The sequence below is a fragment of the Lathyrus oleraceus genome, chromosome 4 (assembly GCF_024323335.1).
Source record: "Lathyrus oleraceus cultivar Zhongwan6 chromosome 4, CAAS_Psat_ZW6_1.0, whole genome shotgun sequence".
Classification (NCBI taxonomy): Eukaryota; Viridiplantae; Streptophyta; class Magnoliopsida; order Fabales; family Fabaceae; genus Lathyrus; species Lathyrus oleraceus.
In genome coordinates, this window is record NC_066582.1 from 229,603,871 (window position 1) to 229,623,406 (window position 19,536).

The 19,536-nt window shown below is 32.6% G+C and overlaps 1 protein-coding gene across 1 annotated transcript; it reads right to left on the minus strand.

The window, feature by feature from the left end:
- Positions 1–275: 275 nt before the first annotated feature.
- On the minus strand, positions 276–2,556 carry LOC127135379 (receptor-like protein kinase THESEUS 1). The gene is made up of 7 exons (XM_051062107.1): positions 2,305–2,556; positions 2,006–2,221; positions 1,836–1,904; positions 1,682–1,750; positions 1,378–1,440; positions 972–1,294; positions 276–702 (listed from the first exon to the last, which is right to left on the minus strand). Exons 1-7 carry the CDS (start codon positions 2,447–2,449, stop codon positions 316–318), a joined length of 1,272 nt encoding a protein of 423 aa, XP_050918064.1. The 5' UTR covers positions 2,450–2,556; the 3' UTR covers positions 276–315.
- Between the last annotated feature and the right edge of the window lie 16,980 nt (positions 2,557–19,536).

Below are 19,536 nucleotides of genomic sequence, written 5' to 3' on the forward strand. Positions count from 1 at the left end.
GTATTCATCTTTAGAAAGTATGGTAAATAAAAGGAGAATTTAAAAAGTGAAGAATATAAATAACCTCATGTTGGCATATGATCCCTCATTTCATAAGATCTCTAGAGTTGTCCTGTATGACAAACTTTTAACCCTTGTTTTTAAATATTCTTTTATTAGCTTGTTCTAAAATTTAAATACAGCCAACTAGTATCACACATATATTTATAAGCAAAGATAATCTTCATTTTAAAATTTGATTTTGTAATAATGACGAGAATCGGGTTCAAAATCCGTTGAAGCCTCAATATTATATTTCATTAAACATTTTGACATCTATTGTATCCTTCTCAAATTGTTTTTGTCAATGTCAATACTAATACTATTATTTTCTAGGCACCTTAAGTTTGTGCTTTTAAAGGAGAAGCTATCCATATCAACATGAAATTTCTCAAATCCAACACCATCTATGCTCACAAAGCTATGTGAAAAACCAAGAGTTTCTGAATCCTTGTTTCTGAAGTTATCATCTGAGTAGAGGGCCTGCTCTAGTTCTTTACAAACATGGATCATTGTGGGACGATGTTTTGGTTCTTGGGCCACACATCTCATACCAAGTTGTCCCATTTTCAACATAACTTTCATATTGCATGGCTCACTTTCACAAAATAGATTTGCATCCATGATTTCTTCAATGCTACCTTTCTCTATGCTAGGCCTTGCCTGCAACCCATACAAAGCTGTTACAATGATAGTTTATCCGGTCGTCTTAATTATTTTAGACCCTGTGTAGGTTAGTCATGATTCAACTGTAAAAAGCCAATAACAGACTTTATTTTATCACAATTTGACCCTATTTATCCATGATATAATCATGACAAATATTGAGGCAGATGCGATAGTTCGTCTTGCACGCATTCAAAGACGGGATCAATATAGTAGAACTTTCCTAGATGTATAATGAAAGATTGAGGTCTTTATGCATTGCTTACCCAATCAATAATATGTTGGTTGCTTGAATTTTCAGCATTATCCACAGCAGGTCTAGCTGAAATAAGTTGCAAAAGTATGACACCAAAGCTATACACATCACTGAATTTGGTCAAATGGCAGCTTGAACAATATGCAGGATCAAGGTACCCTGGTGTCCCTTTGATTTGGCTACTCACATGTGATTGATCACCAGTAGGACCTGATTTCACCAGCCCAAAATCTGAAACTTTGGCCTCAAAACCTTCCCCTAATAGTATGTTACTTGGTTTGATGTCACGGTGGATGATGCTTGGCTTCACCTCTTCATGCAAATAAGCTATGCCTATAAAAGGTACCAAGAAATTCTATGTTTAATTTAGAGATCTTTTTGTTAAATGAACATGGATTATCATTTAAAAGTTATACCTTTTGCTGCTCCTATTGCTATGTTTATTCTTTGCTTCCAAGTTAAGCTTCTCCTTCTATTTCCTACAAATGCCAATAATTGTCATTGGTGTTAGAATCGGATATAACAGTCATGGTTTTAAATTGTGATCTACACCGAAGCCACATAAAGATTTAAAGTTTCAATATTACAAGTCATATATTATATTAGGGTCTAAATTACAAGTATATCTCTGAACCATATCTCTTCGAACAAACACTTTATTTGTTTCGCAACGATCATGGTAACATAATATGCTTTAAGAAGGAAAAACAGTAAACTTACCCATCATGTACTCAAGGAGTGAACCATTGGATACATATTCATAGACTAGTATTTTTGCTCCATCTCGTTCTGATAAAAAATAATCAGTCCATTTTAGCATGAATTTATGTTGAATATCATACCTAACAACTTATTAACTTCATATAGTTATTACCTGGTTCTTCACAATATCCAACCAGACCAACAAGATTCTTGTGCTTTGCAGCTGAAAGAAGCCTAACTTCTGCCAACAACAAAGAAAAACTATTAACTACAAAAGATTAAAGAGCTGTGAAAAGCATTGGTAAAAGACAAACAAGTAAGTGTATATTTTTTGATGCTAACCATTTCTGAATTCTTCAACACTTAAGAATGATTCAGAATGAGGTCTCTTTATGGCTAATATTCCTTCTAACTCAAAAGTTCCCTTGTAAACATTACCAAACGCACCAGAACCCAATAAGCAATCTTGGCTAAAATTTTGTGTAGCTCTCTCTAGTTCCTCAATCTTAAAACACCTTAAAGACGTTTTATCATATTTCAAGCCTTTATACTCCTTTCCTGCATCAAAAGTAAAAAAAATCTAAAGCCGAGTTCGATCACACAAACAAATTATTTTCTTGTAGCAATAAGTCTCATCTCACCTTTCAAAGTGTTAGGTTGTTTAAGAAATGGAATAATCCTTTTCCATAAGAGACAGAACAATAAGGCCAATGCCATAACAGTTGAAATGCCGGCAATAAATCCTAGCAACATATTATGTGCAGACGCATTTCTACCTTCAAACATATTGTTGCAACCTTGCAATGATGTTCTTCACAACAATACTAAAAATTGTATGAAACTTGTTTTGGTTTTTCTTAATTTCTTGATAAGTGTTGAGGCTAACCTTACATAGAAGATACTCATAGTTGCATGTCTATTTGTAGGACGGCATATAAGACAAAAGTTCCTATTACGTTAGTGTGATTTGTGACTGATTAAGCATAATGATTTGTTAATTAATTGCTACAAAATTGACTTTGGCAACGTATTCTTTTTATATAATCATACATCGTGGAAACATTATTTTGAGAGTGATATATAATTGAGGATGCTTACAAAATTGAGTAGGCATCCATGCCGGATAACCTTCTAGATAAGAGTCAAACCAAACGAATCTAAATAAATCTGAGCACTATTGGTTCCAAGTTCCATCTCATTACAAATCAGTTTATTTTAAATTTAAATTGAATTATTATATTTTATTTTTGTATTCCATACTATATAAAATTTTAATTCATATGCGCTAACGGCATAAATATTTTTTTGGTTAAATACAATTGATTCTATTATTATAATTCTTCTGATTTTTTAGTCTCATTTAAGAAAATTTAATTATTTGGTCCTTTTTATCATATTCTATATATTTTTTTTTTTCATTTTCACTTAAATCTATCCGATAACAGATTAAAACTGACTCCACTTATTAAATAATAATTTTGCCGTGTCATTAAATTTATAATATTAAAACATTTTTTATTATTAGTCTGATTTTAAATAAATATAGAATATAATTTATATTATTATTATTATTATTATTATAAAATTCCTTCTCAACATGATGTTCATCCCCATTCATATAAAACAAACCTTAAATTTCATTTTCATCTCTTTTTCTTGTTGGTATTTCGTTTCCACTTGATTAATGCAACTAATCATGTCTTGATGATCGAAATCTAGTAATAAATCCCTTGGCTGTTCATTTCGAAATAATGCATATGTGAACTCGAATCTCCATTGATGACATCATGGATCGATTTCAACCCAGGTCGTCGTTTTTTGGTGTGATGAGATGTATAAGGTACTTTTCCTCATGGATTTTTCAATGTTTGTTAAATTCCTTCATCTATGTTCTTTCATTCCAGCTGCAGGGTATAAAAGGTGCAACCACTTTATCAGATATAATGAAGAAATGTTTCGAAGAGTCAAAGAACAAATCACTTTACTGCACCAAAAATTGGATCAAGAAAAGATAAAAGTGAATGAAGCCAAAATCAAAGAGGAAGAAATAAAGATGAATTTGAAATTTATGAACATTATGATGAAATTTACTGTGTCCAACACATTTGTATTGTTAATTGAATTAGTTTTATCAAATGTAATATAATAGTTGATTTGATTTAGTTGAATGTGATATTTTGTAACATATGTTAACTTTGAATGTAACATTTTAATATTGAATGAAGATGAATATTGCACAAAATATCAGAATATCAGAATATCAAAAACGTGTTCATAACAAAGCATTTTATGAGTTTTGACAGAGTTTGATTTATTAATATGACATTGCACAAATAATAGAAACATTTCACAAAATCTCAGATATATCAGAATATCATAAACTTATTCATAAACATTTCCTAAAATATCAGAATATTAGAAACTTGTTCATAAACATTACATAAAATATCAGAAACATCTTGTTCATACAACTTGTTTTTAAACATTACACAAAATATCAGAAATATCATAAACATACAACTTGTTCTTAAACATAGCAAAATATAAACTTGCTCATGACAACAACTTGGTCATGACAAAAAATAGACATTACAAAATACACATTACAAAATAACAACTTGATCATCCTAAAACTATTCTTGAGTTGGTTGTGTAGAAGGTGGTCCCTGTGATGAACTTCCTATTTTGGTTACAATTGTTGAATTTGTCTTCTTGGCCTTGGTCTTTGTCTTTATCTTGGTATTGATTATCTTTGCCTTTTTGGCCTTGTTTCTACCCTTTGGCATGACTCTATCTATAGCTCTTTTCTCTTGCAACTCTTCATGTTGTGACCAAGTGCTCCACACTTATGGCATATAACTATGACAAAATTTCAAGGCAGCACATGTAGATTTCTAAGCTCATAATTTGTCTTGTTCCTCAATTCTTAGGCTCATCATTCATCTTTAACATTGACCTCTCCCATGCTGGAATTGTAGTAGCACTTGCTGCACTCCATATAGTTTCTTTCAACTCCATCCCAGAGAACTTCTTTTTTCAATTTCCATACAAATGTTTAACAAAAAGGCGCTGCTCAACATGTGCACTGATACCTTGAAGTGCCGAGACAAGTCCTTATAAAACAATACAAACATAATACATTAATACATGTTACCTCTTGTTGATCAACCATGAAAGCATATGGCCTATGATTTATGTATTGCAAGTCCTCAATCAGAAGATTTGCGAAATCCTTTGTCTTAGCCTTTACAACAACATATACAATTGGAAATATTTGATTATTTCCATCCCTTCCAATTGCAAATCCAGCTTTACATACTTGTAAACAAACATAAATCCTTTCAAACATAAGACCGCTACTTGAATCAAATATATAATCAACGTCCCATTTCCAACTCATTTTTGACACTTCCCCATCCAAATACCATTTAATAGGGGTGTGTACAAGTGTGCCCCGATAGGGGTGTGTACAAGTGTGCCCCGATAGTGAATTCTTAACCTAATGATTTGGAAACTAGAAGACCTATATAACATTAAAAGTAACCATATAAGTCTAAAGGGACAATATGTCAGATTAAACTATTAAGGTTTCTATACAATGGGACCACATACAACAAATTTCAATTAAATGGGACCACATACAACAAATTTGAATACAACGGGATCATATACTATAATTTCAAGACTATAATTTCAATACATTGGGAATACACAATATTGATAGAAAATTAAGGTTTCCGTAAAAGGAAAAAAAATGACAAATCAAAACACCCACTAACTTAGTTTTCTTAAAAGGAGACAGAAAAACACATACCTAACACAAAATTTTACTTCTTCAATTATTTTTCTAAAAGCTTTGGTGGGTTATTCATCGCAGCCGGTACACCATGTACAAGGAAACGACCAACACAAACAAATTAAACGATGAACACTTAGAAAGATGAAGAGAAGTTATGATTCTATTTTTAGGGTTTCCGATATGGGTTGGAAGGTACATTGGAGATGGAAGATGAAGAGCAGTGAAGTGATGAATCTATTTTTATAATTTCATTTTAAATTAATAATAATAATAATATAATTTTTAAAAAAAATCAAATTAATGATAAAAAAAGTATTAATAATATACATGACAAAATTATTTAGTAAGTGTGGCCAATTTTAAAATGTCATGTCATAGGTTTGAGTGACAAGTGAAACAGAATTATCAAAAAAAATGAAGTATGATAAAGAGGGACCAAATAACTAATTTCTTTTTAAACGGGGCTAAAAAGTTAAGAAAATCACAATACAGAAATAAAACTGCATTTAAGCCATATATTTTTTACTGTTTAAATATCTTTTATTCGGTTAATTAATCATGTTTGATTTTTATCTTAACCACTTCTAAAATAATCCACATCCTGTACTTGAACAATTATCATATGGTGGTAGAATAGGTTGATAGGTTAAAAATAAGAAGAAAAAACATCTAATATGGTAGTAGAAGTCTCGATGATCAGAAAAGTATCCATAAAATTAACATTTGAAAGCGTTAGAGAGGGATGGATGATTAAAATAGTCATTGGATGATCCGATGTAGATGTGGAAGGTCATTAAATGCATATCAACGGTAGAGATAAAATCAACAACTTGCTCGAGAATAACCCTCTATATCAAAGGTACACATATTCTTCGGGTATTAAATTTTTTCGTCTAAGTTCAACTTCATGAATGAATTGATTTATAAATTTTTTAAAATTGAATACATATGAAAAATGTAAATCAATCCAAATCCCTAAAAATAGATGATATGTCCACTCAATTAATAAGAATTGGTAAAAGTTGATTGATTGGAAAAATTGTAAATTTAATTGTTTGTGAGAACCTCTTATATTAAATAATATGCAAATATTTTTCTGTAAATGTATTGAACCTTAAAAAAGTAATATCCTATCCTATGTCAATACTATTGATGACAATTAATTAAATTATGTGATTGACCAAGTAAAATTTGTTTGATTAGTGTTTGCTTTCTTTTATATATATATATATATATATATATATATATATATATATATATATATATATATATATATATATATATATATATATATATATATATTAAACAATGAACCTCAATTTGATAGAAGCTGACAGGGTATCTCTTCTGAGCAATTAGGAGGCAGTACATGCTTGTCTTGATTGCAGCTTTATTTATTTTGGAGTGAACGGCTATTTAAGTTCTTTAAATTGGAGGTATTATGAAGTTTAATTTTGAAATCAATAAAAACTCAAAATAATTTCTGAAATGGATGACTTTCAGTCTTAACAATCATTTTAAATTTAATTAATTTAAAGATAAGATTGTCTGGTCATATAATTTTAGTTTTGATAACTAAATTAGTAATTAACTCATTCTTTATTACTATTAGTCCATTTAGAAGTGATGCTTGAAATTTTGGAAGCACCCTTTTCGGATGGAGTGTGAATATCAAATCATGGTATATGTGAATCATATAAAACTGATTTCATGATAATTCAAACAAATATTATTTTATAAATAAAAATGATTAAATATCTCTGTGATTCTCCTAAATATTTTAAATTTTATTTTTAATTTTTCAAAACTTTTCATTCGAAAAATGATCCTCATAAATTTTTATATCCATATTTTTTGTCTCTCATGCAATTTAGCGACGACTTTTACAACTTAGTGACTGAATTAACAACAGTTTTAAAGACAATTTATTATTCAACGACTGAATTAACAATTGTTTTAACGATGATTTTAGTATTATGGATAAAAAATGTGAGTGAAAAATTTTAGGAGGACAATTCTTTGAAGATAATATTTTAAAAAATAAAAAATAAAATTTGAGATATTTAAGAGGACCACAAACATATTTAGCCCTTCATAAATATTTTGTTACAATGCAGCAACAAATCAATTTGATCTACCAAATTAATACTGGAATCACTATTAATTGTTTTAAAATTGCTACTCCATTTAAGTAGAAAGAAGGACTTGGATTCGAATCCAACTCTAAGTTCGAATCCAGCTCTAAGTACGCAGCATTGTTAAATATTTTAAGAGAGAGTTTTACCGCCTATTATGATCCTGTCCAATTCGAGCGTTAGTCTCTATCGTGCTCTAATTTTTTTTGACTAACACAATTTTAATCCGACTATTTTGATTTTTAGTTCTCCTTTAAAAACTTTAGTCTTTTGATCATTCTATTTTTTTTGTTGAGTTTTTTTGTCCCCTTCCAATTTTGTGTATGTGGCATCAAATTTTGTGACATGTCATTGTCTATATGACATCACGACACACATTTTCTATCACGTCACATTTTTAACTAAAAATAAGTTTAAAATATTTAATATAATAAATAAATAAAATAAAATTTATCAAATAAATAATAGTTTCACAAGTCAATAGATAGTTGACGATGAACTAACATTCTTAATCTCATATCACAACGCAACCATAAACAACACAAACCCAAAAGTATTTAATCAACTATTTAACTAAGACCATAAGATACCTAAGCATTCTCAAATTTACCATTGAATGGGCGAAATCCTTTATTTTTACACACTTCCGCCCATTGAATAGGCAGAGCCTTTGTTCCAATATCAATTTTTTTTTGAAACTAGGACATATTGATATAAACTTTGAAAAAGATAGTATATTGATATATTGGACCCAAAAGAAGGACATAACAATGTTTGATGGGAGCTTTGAAGCTATTGTCTCCATCACCGACCTTTTTCCTGGATACCCGTGTAATATCCTATTTTTTTACTGCATAACACTGCGCCAGTTTTTTTTCTTCTTTTTCATTAACTTAAATTCCATTTCAAATAAATAATTTAAGATATAAATGTTGTTATCCTACACGAGTCTTCTACTAGTTCATATCAAAATCTTGTCTTGATGAGAAGCAACAAAACTTAGCATATAAATCCCAAATTTAAGCATAGATATATAACAAAAACTTTCATGAAACAAGGTCTCTTTGATACATAAAATCAAACAATTTCCTACGATCTCCATTACTTCCACATTTCGCAAGGAGATGTTTTGAAAGTTGAAGGAGTGGTAAGGAGATGAAGAGACTATCCTAAAGCATAAAGTAAGTGACACGAAATAAAATGTCTCATTGTAAGATAGCCCAAGAGAAAGCCTTTGTGTGTGCAAATGTACTAACCACAAGATGGAGCAAACATTTGACATTTGTCAAAACAAAAATTCCTTTCCCTTTGGATTGAGCCACAAGATGAAAAAACACATAAGCAGATGAATATCAAAAGATCCAGATGAACAACAAAGCCACAAAGAAACATTCAAGTTTTGAATTGAAGATCAAAGGGCCCAGAGGGATCACAAGGTCTCAGATACCACTCAAAGGAAGGGAAAATACTAAGTCCCAAGGTCCAAAGTCCAAAATACTCCTCAAGCAAGAGATAGTAACACAAAGTCCCTAAGATCATAATAAAGCTTTTTAGGGTTTTAGCCATTTTATAATGTTTTTGTTCTTTTCAAATAAGAAAGTAAGAAAAGGCAAAAAGTAGAAGGCAAAAATGAAAATGACATGAATGTAAATGACATAAATATAAAGAGCATAAATGTAAAATTAGGTGTTAGCACATTTAATATGTCAATGCTAGTGTTAATGAGGATTTAACTGAGTTGGAACAATTTAGCGCTATGTTAAGATATCGTAAATGGACTTATGTAGAAGTCACACATATCTGAGGCCGGTCAATAACAATTTGTGTCAAACATGTTAGATAAATGATACAAAATCATTCTCATAAAACAATGTAACACAATAGCTAAAAAAAGAAGAGAGATGGAGATGAGGAAAGACTGGAAAACATGCTCAAGTCATCAAAAGGGATTGTCTATCATCAAATCCAAAAACCAAAACATATGCTACACCAAGAGATAAACCTATCATTAGTCCAAACCATAAAAAATGGTCAAATGAACATTTAAGCAACATGTTTGAAATGATGAAAATTCATGCAACCTAGGGACCATCTATATAATAATTAGAAGTGATGAAGAATTGATCAACCAAGTAACTTTTCAAGTCAAACAGAATTCAAACCAAATTTGAATAACAAAATAAATTAAAATGATTTAAAAGGATTTTAAAAGGAAAACAAAGAAAAAAAAATACCAAAGAAGCATTAAAATATAAGAGAAATGGTTGAGAAAACTAGAGAAGATCAGAAAAACTACAAGTAAATGGACCTCAAAATTTGAATCTCAAAATGTTTAAAAATGCTTGAAAATTAAATTGAAAATGAAAATAATAAAGAAAATAAGAGAAAATAGCAAATAAATGCTAAAAATGATTTTAAAAATGATTTGAAAATAAAATCAGATAGAAAATATTTTTAGAGATTTTATGTAAAAAAATGGAATAAAAAAGAGTTAAGGAGCTATTTTTAATTTTTTTTTGAAAGAAAAAGGATTTTAAAAACTATTTAAAACAAAATTAAAATAAGCGAAAAAGCCTGAGCCATCAGATCTAATTACTAAAGCCAAGTTAGATGATCATACGGCCAGGAATAAAAGTCAAAACATGCTCACCAATGGATCACAACACTAGATCACAACGGACAAAAGAAAATTTGAAAAAAACACGTGTTGCCTTGTGAGTGGTCAATCATTTGGATTTTGGAGTGAAAATTAAAAAACACGAGGGAATCGTTGTCGTCTTCAACCTCAAACCAGATTTTGCAAAATCATGAACTTGTGTTTTTAGCATGAATCAAGCATGGATTCAATTTCCCAACACATTATCGTTCATGTCTTTTTGCTCCAGAGCCATTGATTGAAAGAAAAAGGATTTTAAAAACTATTTAAAATAAGCGAAAAAGCCTGAGCCATCAGATCTAATTACTAAAGCCAAGTCAGATGATCATACGGCCAGGAAAAAAAGTCAAAACATGCTCACCAATGGATCACAACACTAGATCACAACGGACAAAAGAAAATTTGAAAAAAAACACGTGTTGCCTTGTGAGTGGTCAATCATTTGAATTTTGGAGTGAAAATTAAAAAACACGAGGGAGTCATTGTCGTCTTCAACCTCAAACCAAAATTTTCAAAATCATGAACTTGTGTTTTTAGCATGAATCAAGCATGGATTCAATTTCCTAACACGTTATCGTTCATGTCTTTTTGCTTTAGAGCCACTGATTGGATCTTAGCAAAGAGAATTTGCTCAAGCACACAAAGAACCCTAGTTCTTCAAACTAAAATTAAATAATGAATACAAAGAATAAATTCTAGGTAAGTGAGGGCTTTTGATCAGTGAGTCAAAATGAACACACTGATAACTTGTTTGCTAAAAATGTTACTTGTAACTTGAAGCTCGCGGAAATATGCCCGAACGCATCATACGCTCGAACATACAACATAGTCACCATCAAACTTTATTTATTCCCGAAGGAAAGGGAAAACATCGATAAAACCCGAGGAAAGAGAATATTTGGGTAAGGAAGTCGGTTATGCAAGGGGAAGGTATTAGCACCCCTTACATCCATGGTACTCCATGGCAACCGTTTTGATTGTTCTTGCTCGAATATGTGTTATATCTAAGGATTACTCACAAAAGGATAAGGGAAACAGGGAAAGGATAAATAAAGTGCTTGGTGAGGATTAAGGCCCTCATGCCTACATATCCTTATAGTGCAATAAGGAATTCAGAGCTCTGTAGTTCATAGAACTAATGGTGGGAGGTGAAAGAAGTTGTGATAACAAATATGGTTTGAACCAAAGGATTATGTGGTTTGAACTCCAAAAAGGGATGAAAACTAAACCCAAGAGTAAAAATGGCATTGACCGATATGTGGGTTAGTCGGAAGCGTCTACCACTATATGGTATAGCAGAAAACAAAGAGAATTAAGTGTTTGGTTTCACAACATAAACATCTCTTGGTTCACAAGCTGACATAAGATGAAGCTCAAAGGGATAATGTATTTGACTCAAGAATAGATGAAATATCACATGAAGTGAATGAAGGTAGAATTAAGGATGCATCATGGAGATGAATGAGGAGAAATAAAGAAATATGCTCGCGGAGGATTCAAACTCTTATGCCTATGAATTCTCATCGTGCAATGAGAAAGTCAGAGCATTCTTAGTTCGTGCAACCACAAAAATAAAGGAAGATAAGGAAGTGTTTGCCTAAGCAACTAGGACTAACAAGACAAACAACTTCAAGGGTATGATTGCAGTGATGAATAATATAACTTGTACCAACAGGATGGTAACATGGGAACCCATAAAGGCAAACTGGCTTTTAACCCAAGAGTAAAGATGTACGGACTAAGATGTGGAGGGACAGAGGCATACCCATTGTATTATCATACCAAAGAGAATGAAATAGGTGTTTGGCATCAAGGTAAACATCTCTTGGTTCACAAGAGGGACAAATGTCCTAAAAGGATGGGTATGGGACCCACAAGAAAGTGTTGTTTGGATACAAGGAACGATATATCACTATCGGGAACAAACAATTTGAAACTAAAGAAGAATGGTATATTGGACCCATGAAGGAAAGAAACTCTGAACCGAAGAGTAAAAGAGGTACATACTAAGATGTGGTGGAAACTAGACATACACACTCTTGTCATAACCAGAAACAAAGATAATTAAGTGTTTGACATCAAGACAAACATCTCTTGGTTCAAAGGAAGGCGTTGATTATGGAATCCAAGGAAACATGTATTTGATCTCAAAAAGATGGTATTGATTGAATGGAGAAATGAATATGATATGATCAATGAATAAGGTAGCTCGCGGAGAATCTGAATTCACCTGCCTACGTATTCTCATTATGCAATGAGAAAGTTAGAGCTTTCGTAGTTCAGCATACTATGACTGAAATAAAAGATATATGGATTTCTAGGGTACACAACCCTCCGAGGCAGAAAAAGGAGTGCCAAGGTGTAAGACCCCAATTTTGACCCTAAGATCCCTCATGCTATCTCATCATATGCATTAGCATTGGGATTATACCTTGACATCCTCCTTCCCCCTCATTCATTGGGTTTGTATTGGGAGAGATCACCAAACACTATGTGATTGTATCATACTTTGTATTTTATCATTTACTAACCAAAATACCAAAAATATGTCTTTGCATTTGTCTAACTCTTTTGTAGGTAGGGCACTTAATCCCCTTTGATCTATCAAGTTCACATCTAGGGTTTAAGACCCTCATTGCTAAGAGTTCAACCAATAAATTATCCATAATGGCTCTAGGCATCATATATGATTCCCTATGATCTTTGTATGTTATTTTGATCAAGAATTCTTCAAGAGTGTGGAATTGGTTTGCCTTGGAAACCCTAGTTCATCTGGGTATCTTGTGTGACTTCTTCAACAAGCTTCTTCATAATTGATCAAACATTTCAAGGGATACTTCAAATTTCATCATATTATGCATATATGATCTCCCATGAGTCCCAAAAGTCAAGAGAATTTCAAGTTCGAAAGATGGTTGATTGTGGTTGACCAGAGGAATTCATCTGATCAAATCTGGGGTCCCCTAGACCCTATCTCCTAAAATTTTCATCATATGAAAATAATTAAAATAGAAAAGTTACTCTAAATTACATTCCAAACAACTTTCATGTTGAGGTCTAGATCTAGTTTTTCTTGGAAAGTCATTTTTTATGTTGAAAGATTATAGGTCATTTTGTCTAAACCCTAATTTGAATATCAACTTCCCAAGGCCATAACTTGCTCAATTTTTATGAGATGAAAGATTTCCAAGTTTCAAAATCAAATTAAAGGTGTCTAATTAAACTTTTGTGTTTGGAAGAAGGGCTAATTAAACTTTTATGAGAATGTGATATGAGGATACATTATAGGTCATTTTGGACTAATACCATTGAATAAGTGATTTTCCTCAACTTCAAAAATGCATAACGCATTCATCCTAAATCCAAATTAGGTCAAACTTATGACCATTTTAAAGGTTTTTGAAAGCTCTACAACTTTTATGAAGACACTTTTCTCATTTCAAGCTCACATAAAAAGTTAGCCAAGGTGGAATAATTGAACATATGGCTTGACACTTAGAATTTTTTTTGACATGTTGAAATTTCCAAACTTCCACCTCAAAATTCATCATGATACAAGCTTCAAATGGAAACGTGTTCAACATGAGAGTTGTTCCTCTTGATCTAACCTTTCCAAAGAGTCCAATTTCATCCATTTTGAACAAAGTTTAAGTGGTTTGTGTATGGTCTGAACATGGATGCATCATTTGGCAAGGATCAAACTTCAAACAACTACACACTTTTGCCTTGCATTCTAATTCACTTTCAGACTCAATTGCACTTGCTTATGGACTTAATTGAGTAGCTTCATGGGTCTGCACACACCCATGCAAGCATGCATCACTCAATTTGTCAAATTTGGAAACAACTTGGAAGATGCAAATAACACTTGAATTTGCTATAAATAAGAGCCTCTAGCATCAGAAATGAGGACCCTTGCGCGCCAACTTTGCCTCCACACTTCAAACCCTCACATTTGAAAGGAAAACCTGAGAATTTTCATTTGAAAATTGAGTTTGAATCTCACTGTTTGGAGATTCAAAACTCCAGGGATGCAAAACTTTGTTTCAATCCTAAGCCACTTCTGCAAGCTTTCTGAGTAAGATCAAGCAAGAATTGAAGCAAGAGAGACCTAATTCTGCACAACATTGAAGGTATTTTCTAGATTTTTTCTTCTCTTTGATTCTCTCTCAATTCTCATCAATTCTCTTGGATCCTTGGTTTTCTGAAGTCCTACCAACGTAGGCAAGAAGATTGAGTTGCTTTAAGGTCAAATCGAAGCAACTCAATTCATGTACCTCAAATTTCAACTCCATGTATCTCTCAATATACTTGGAGTTAGGATGAATTGAAGCCAGATTCGTGATCAGTGCCATTTTTAATTTAAGATCATGTCCTTCTTTTTCATTTTTGTGATGGTAATGAGAGAACCAGTCCGACCAAGGTCGCCCGAGAAGATGACCGATAGTTTGCTCCGGCGATGAGCTATTTTGTTTTAATCATGAGCGTTCCTTTTGAATACCAACTGTGTGGCGCGCTGACTTGAGTGCACAATGGAACACGTGTTTTGGTCCACTTGATCTACCACCTTAATTAATGAGGGAGATCAAGTGAACCACGTTTTTTCAGATTAATTGATTTTAATTTTATTTGTTTGATTTTCATTAATTCATATTAAATTTAATATTGATCCTAAATATATGAGAGTTTCACCAAATTTTTTAAAATAAAATCCTCTTTCATTTTCTGAATTAAAATTATTTTTTTGGATCATTATTAATATTTTTCATGATTTAATTGATTTTGTGAATATTTTTAATTGTTTAAAAATACTTTTAAGTTTCCAAAAGTTGTGAAATTTTTTCTCCAAGGTCCTTTGACCTTGTTTGACCTATGATAAATCTCATGGTCATTTCTTTGGTGTTTTGATGAGGTTTTAGGAATTTGACCAACCATGATTTAATTTAATGCATATTTTTATTATTTTTAATTGTTTAAATGCCAATTTAATTGTGTAGAGCCATTTTAATTGACTGTGTGAGTTTTGACTTGTGTTGTTGGGCCTTGGTCAAGGTTGATTTAACTTTGCTAGGTTAAGATCATTGGATTTATGGGATTGATGGAATGTACATTCTATCTCCCAAACTGAATGAATGATCTTAATTTGGAAAAAGTCCTCCTTTGACCAATTTGTGTTGAATCCATTCCCCTTCCCTCTTCATCTCATTCCTTTCTTTATCCATTCATGTCATGGACCTATGATATCTTTATATCCTAAGGCTAGTTGATTGCAAAATCAACCTAAGTATGGATGAGATTAGGTCCCCCATTTTGCATATTCTTTTTGTGTGTGGCATGTTTCATGAGCATAGTTCATCATACTATGTCTCTAACATGTATTAGCACCAAAATTCTATTGCCCAACCTCAAATAGCCGTGACTTCTACATAAGTCCAATTATGATTGCTTAACATAGCGCTAAATTTGTGACACAAAAGGCATATCATTCTAGTTAGTGAGATTGTAAGTCTCCCCTCTTTCATGGTATTGTGTTGAAATTTGGCCTTTTTTCCTTCCTTTGGAAGATGTCTTGGTTTAAGGATCCATCCTTGTGATAAGTGGGTTGAGTGTTCTCCAAAGAATGACTTAAACAAAAACAAAGCAAAAACAATACTAACTTCTAGTCAACTAACAACTAACATTTAATTTCAAGTCATTTACTTTTAATTCACTTTAATTTTTTAAGCTTTATCCATTTGCCATTATTCATACCATTCAAGTTGTTTACTTTAATGTCATTTTCCCTTTGTCCACTTGGACCATATTTTGTGATATATTGTGTTTGTATATATTTGTGTGTTTGTATGGTCCTTTGACCTTAATGTACATAATAAGAACAAAAACCCTAAAAAACATTTTGTGTGGACTGTTGGTTTGATCTGAGACTATTGGACTTAAAATTTAGGCAACATTCCCTATGCAAAGGACTTGGCCAATGGTAACTCTCATGAAACCAAGTGCCTGTGAAGTGAACTTTCATCTGATACAAAATTGAAGATCCATTTGAGTTCATTTGCAACATGATCATTGTGAAGCTGTTATTTTGAACCTGTGTCTTATGCCATCTTTGAAGTCATCTGATACGTGGGAAATCTTGAAGAAAATCATGGGGGTTGTTAAGCTTGGATGTGGCTATCTTTATTTGATGCCTTTCTCTTCAACTTGCTATTTGTATATTGATTGTTGTTTGATTCTAAAGTCCAAGGGAAATTTGGGTTTCTATATGACATTCTTGTCTATTGGATTGCAGCCCATTGGTCAGATCTTTTCAACTCTCAACTTTTAAATTTATGCTTAGGATTAGTCTCTTCATCTCCTACCCACATATTTAATTTCAAAATATCTCCCCCTTTTTAAAACCTTCTTTGCTTGTTTTCTAAACTTAGACCATATTGCAAATTAGAAACTTTGGCCTTATGCCATTGCATTTTCAAACTTCTTTTCTTAAATAAACTTGTAAATAAACTTAACTATACTTGACTTAAAATTTTCAAAAAGACAAAAAGAACTAACACTCATTCAAACCATTTTTAGGCCTCTTGTGCCTTTGTTAAATTTAAATTTTTGTTAAAAACAATGCACTCACTTTGAAATTGATACGACGAATTACGAGGTTTTGGTCCCTCATTTTATGTTGGTACGTAGGCACAAGTCCGAAGGTCTTGTCAAACACAAAAACATAATTAATGAATTCTTTTCTCATCCGTCCAATCTATTTATTACAAACATCATTTTGTACAAAAACACATATGCATACAAAAAAGGGCTCCCTAGGAGTACCTATGACACTTTGGGTGCTAACACCTTCCCTCTGTGTAACCAATCCCCTTACCTGTAATCTCTGGCATTTTATTAGTTTTGATTTGAAAACTTCTTATCTTTTTGGGTTTTGTTCGTACTTTTCCCTTTTCCCTTGGAAACAATAAAAGCGCGGTGGCGACTCTGGTTTAATTGATGTCTAGCTTATCCATAGCTTGATGGTCATGAATTTACCGCTATAAAAATTAAGTGGCGACTCTACTGGGGAGTAGTCTCCAGTGGGTTTAGCCTACTTTTTTGTGTGTATATAATTGTATATTTGATGTATGTATATTTGTTTGTATAATATAATTTACTTGTTGTGCTTGGTGATCTCTGAGTGGTGAGATAAGTTATAACCCGAACTTGAGTGCAATTAAGATAGGAGGATGGTATAGTCATGTTCGACTTGTGTGGAGTAGTCCTTAACAAGTTGGATTGAGACCCATCTACTCAGTGGAGACTCTTTTGGAGTTAGGAATGTCACACAAGTTATTTGTGGTTAGGTATTACTATCTCTGATTTGGGTTCCGAGAAGCTGAGGACCGTAGAACATTTAACCCCTCTTGGCCTATTTAGGACGTAGTACGAAGAATGTTCAAATGTAGACTTGATAATAGTTGTTACGCAATGCTACACTCAGACGAGTTTCGCTTGAGAATATTATAGGTTGATGAGTCAGTCATCCTAACCTGTAATATATGATAGATGGAATTAAGACTCTGGGAACTTTTTAGAACATGATCTATATGTTTTTATCCTTAGTTCACTCCCTTGGAATGGTTCTTACCCAAACTTCAGGCTCGTGACTCACAACAAACCCTTGATTCTTGGTTGATCCAATCAAGTCTTGTCAATATCAATGGAACTTGGGTGTTGATAAGGTGTAAACTATAATCCATCAAAATGGATGATTGATCTTGACAAAGACTTGATTCATCCCTTGACCTTTGTTTGTTTGCCTTGTGTGTGATCCCTTATTTGTGATTGTTGCATTCATGCGCATCATAACATTCATCACACGAAAATTTCAAGGAACTGAGGTATTATTTGCAAATATTTTCAGACCATGGATTGTGGACGATGGAATACTAAGAAGTACAATTTCAGATGGCCAGACTTGAAAGAGTTAAGGAAGCTAGCATCTTTTGTATTAGATCCCTTGGACTTCAAGCAACGTCATGGGAAACTTCTGTCTATTTTATCTGCTGATGTGGTTGAAGGACTTCTGAGTGTATTGATTCAGTTTTATGATCCTCTCTACCATTGCTTCACTTTTCCTGATTATCAACTTGTGCCTACGTTGGAGGAGTATGCCCATCTCTTGGGAATACCTTTTTCTAACAAAGTGCCATTTAGTGGATTGGAAGAGATTCCCAGGTCTCATCTTATAGCTGAAGCTCTTCACCTGAAAAAGTATGAGATAAAGGCTCATTGGGTGAAGAAGGGAAGATTGTTTGGGTTGACTTCCGAGTTCCTCATCAAGGAAGCTACTGCCTTTGCTCAAGCCGGTAGTGTGGATGCTTTCGAGGCTATCTTTATGTTGCTCATCTATGGTTTAGCCTTGTTCCCTAACATTGACGGTTTTGCTGGTGTTAACACCATTAGAATTTTCTTGATTAGGAATCCAATGCCTACTTTGTTAGGAGATATGTGTAACACCCTTCTAAATACCCCAAATTATTATAATTAAAATACACATATATTCATCAGAGTAATTATGCCCCGAAGGGTGTCACACAATCATTTCACTACATTCATCAAATATCCTGTCATGCTCATTTATTCAATTAAAATAAGATTCTTTGCATAATTCGCAGCGGAATAAATTCTACATCAAGTAAAACATGTAACACAATACATGTAAATCATTCAACAACCAATAACAACTTAGTTAAAACACCCCCTCCCGATGTTACATCTATCAGAGCATGACCCATAAGAACTACTCTAAACTCCAAGCATTAGCTTCTACTCGATTCATTTCTCGTTACCTGAAAAATAGGTGTAAGGGTGAGTTCCTCAATCTATAAATAAGCATTATACAACATTATGTAATGTTAAGTAATTAACGCATTAAATCCCCCTAATCATACTACGCATTCAGCAACAGCAATATCCGTTCCAACAACATACTTAACAGTAGATTCTCGACCACAATCAACATCAACAACACAACACACCACCCACATATAATACTGGAATACATCCATTCATATTATATGCCATACATTCATTATGCAATGAGACTCTACACGTGCGGTACCGACTATTCTTGAACATATAGTTCAAGCTCACCGATCCCTCCGGATACGGCTACTAAGCTCATTAGTTCCACTCATTGAGATCTAATGACTCACTCACTAGTTCCTCACCATGGGAATTAGCTACAGCCCCGAAGGCTAGACTATGCACACTAATCATCTAGTATGCAAACATCAACAAT

What these genes read in the sequence shown, in the direction of transcription:
- LOC127135379 (XM_051062107.1), bottom strand. Translation starts at nt 2,449, where the DNA reads ATGTTTGAAGGTAGAAATGCGTCTGCACATAATATGTTGCTAGGATTT. An exon ending in TGTTGAAGAATTCAGAAATG is followed by an intron (nt 1,905 to 2,005) that starts GTTAGCATCAAA and finishes TGTTGTTGGCAG; the next exon opens with AAGTTAGGCTTCTTTCAGCT. An exon ending in ACTCCTTGAGTACATGATGG is followed by an intron (nt 1,441 to 1,681) that starts GTAAGTTTACTG and finishes TGGCATTTGTAG; the next exon opens with GAAATAGAAGGAGAAGCTTA.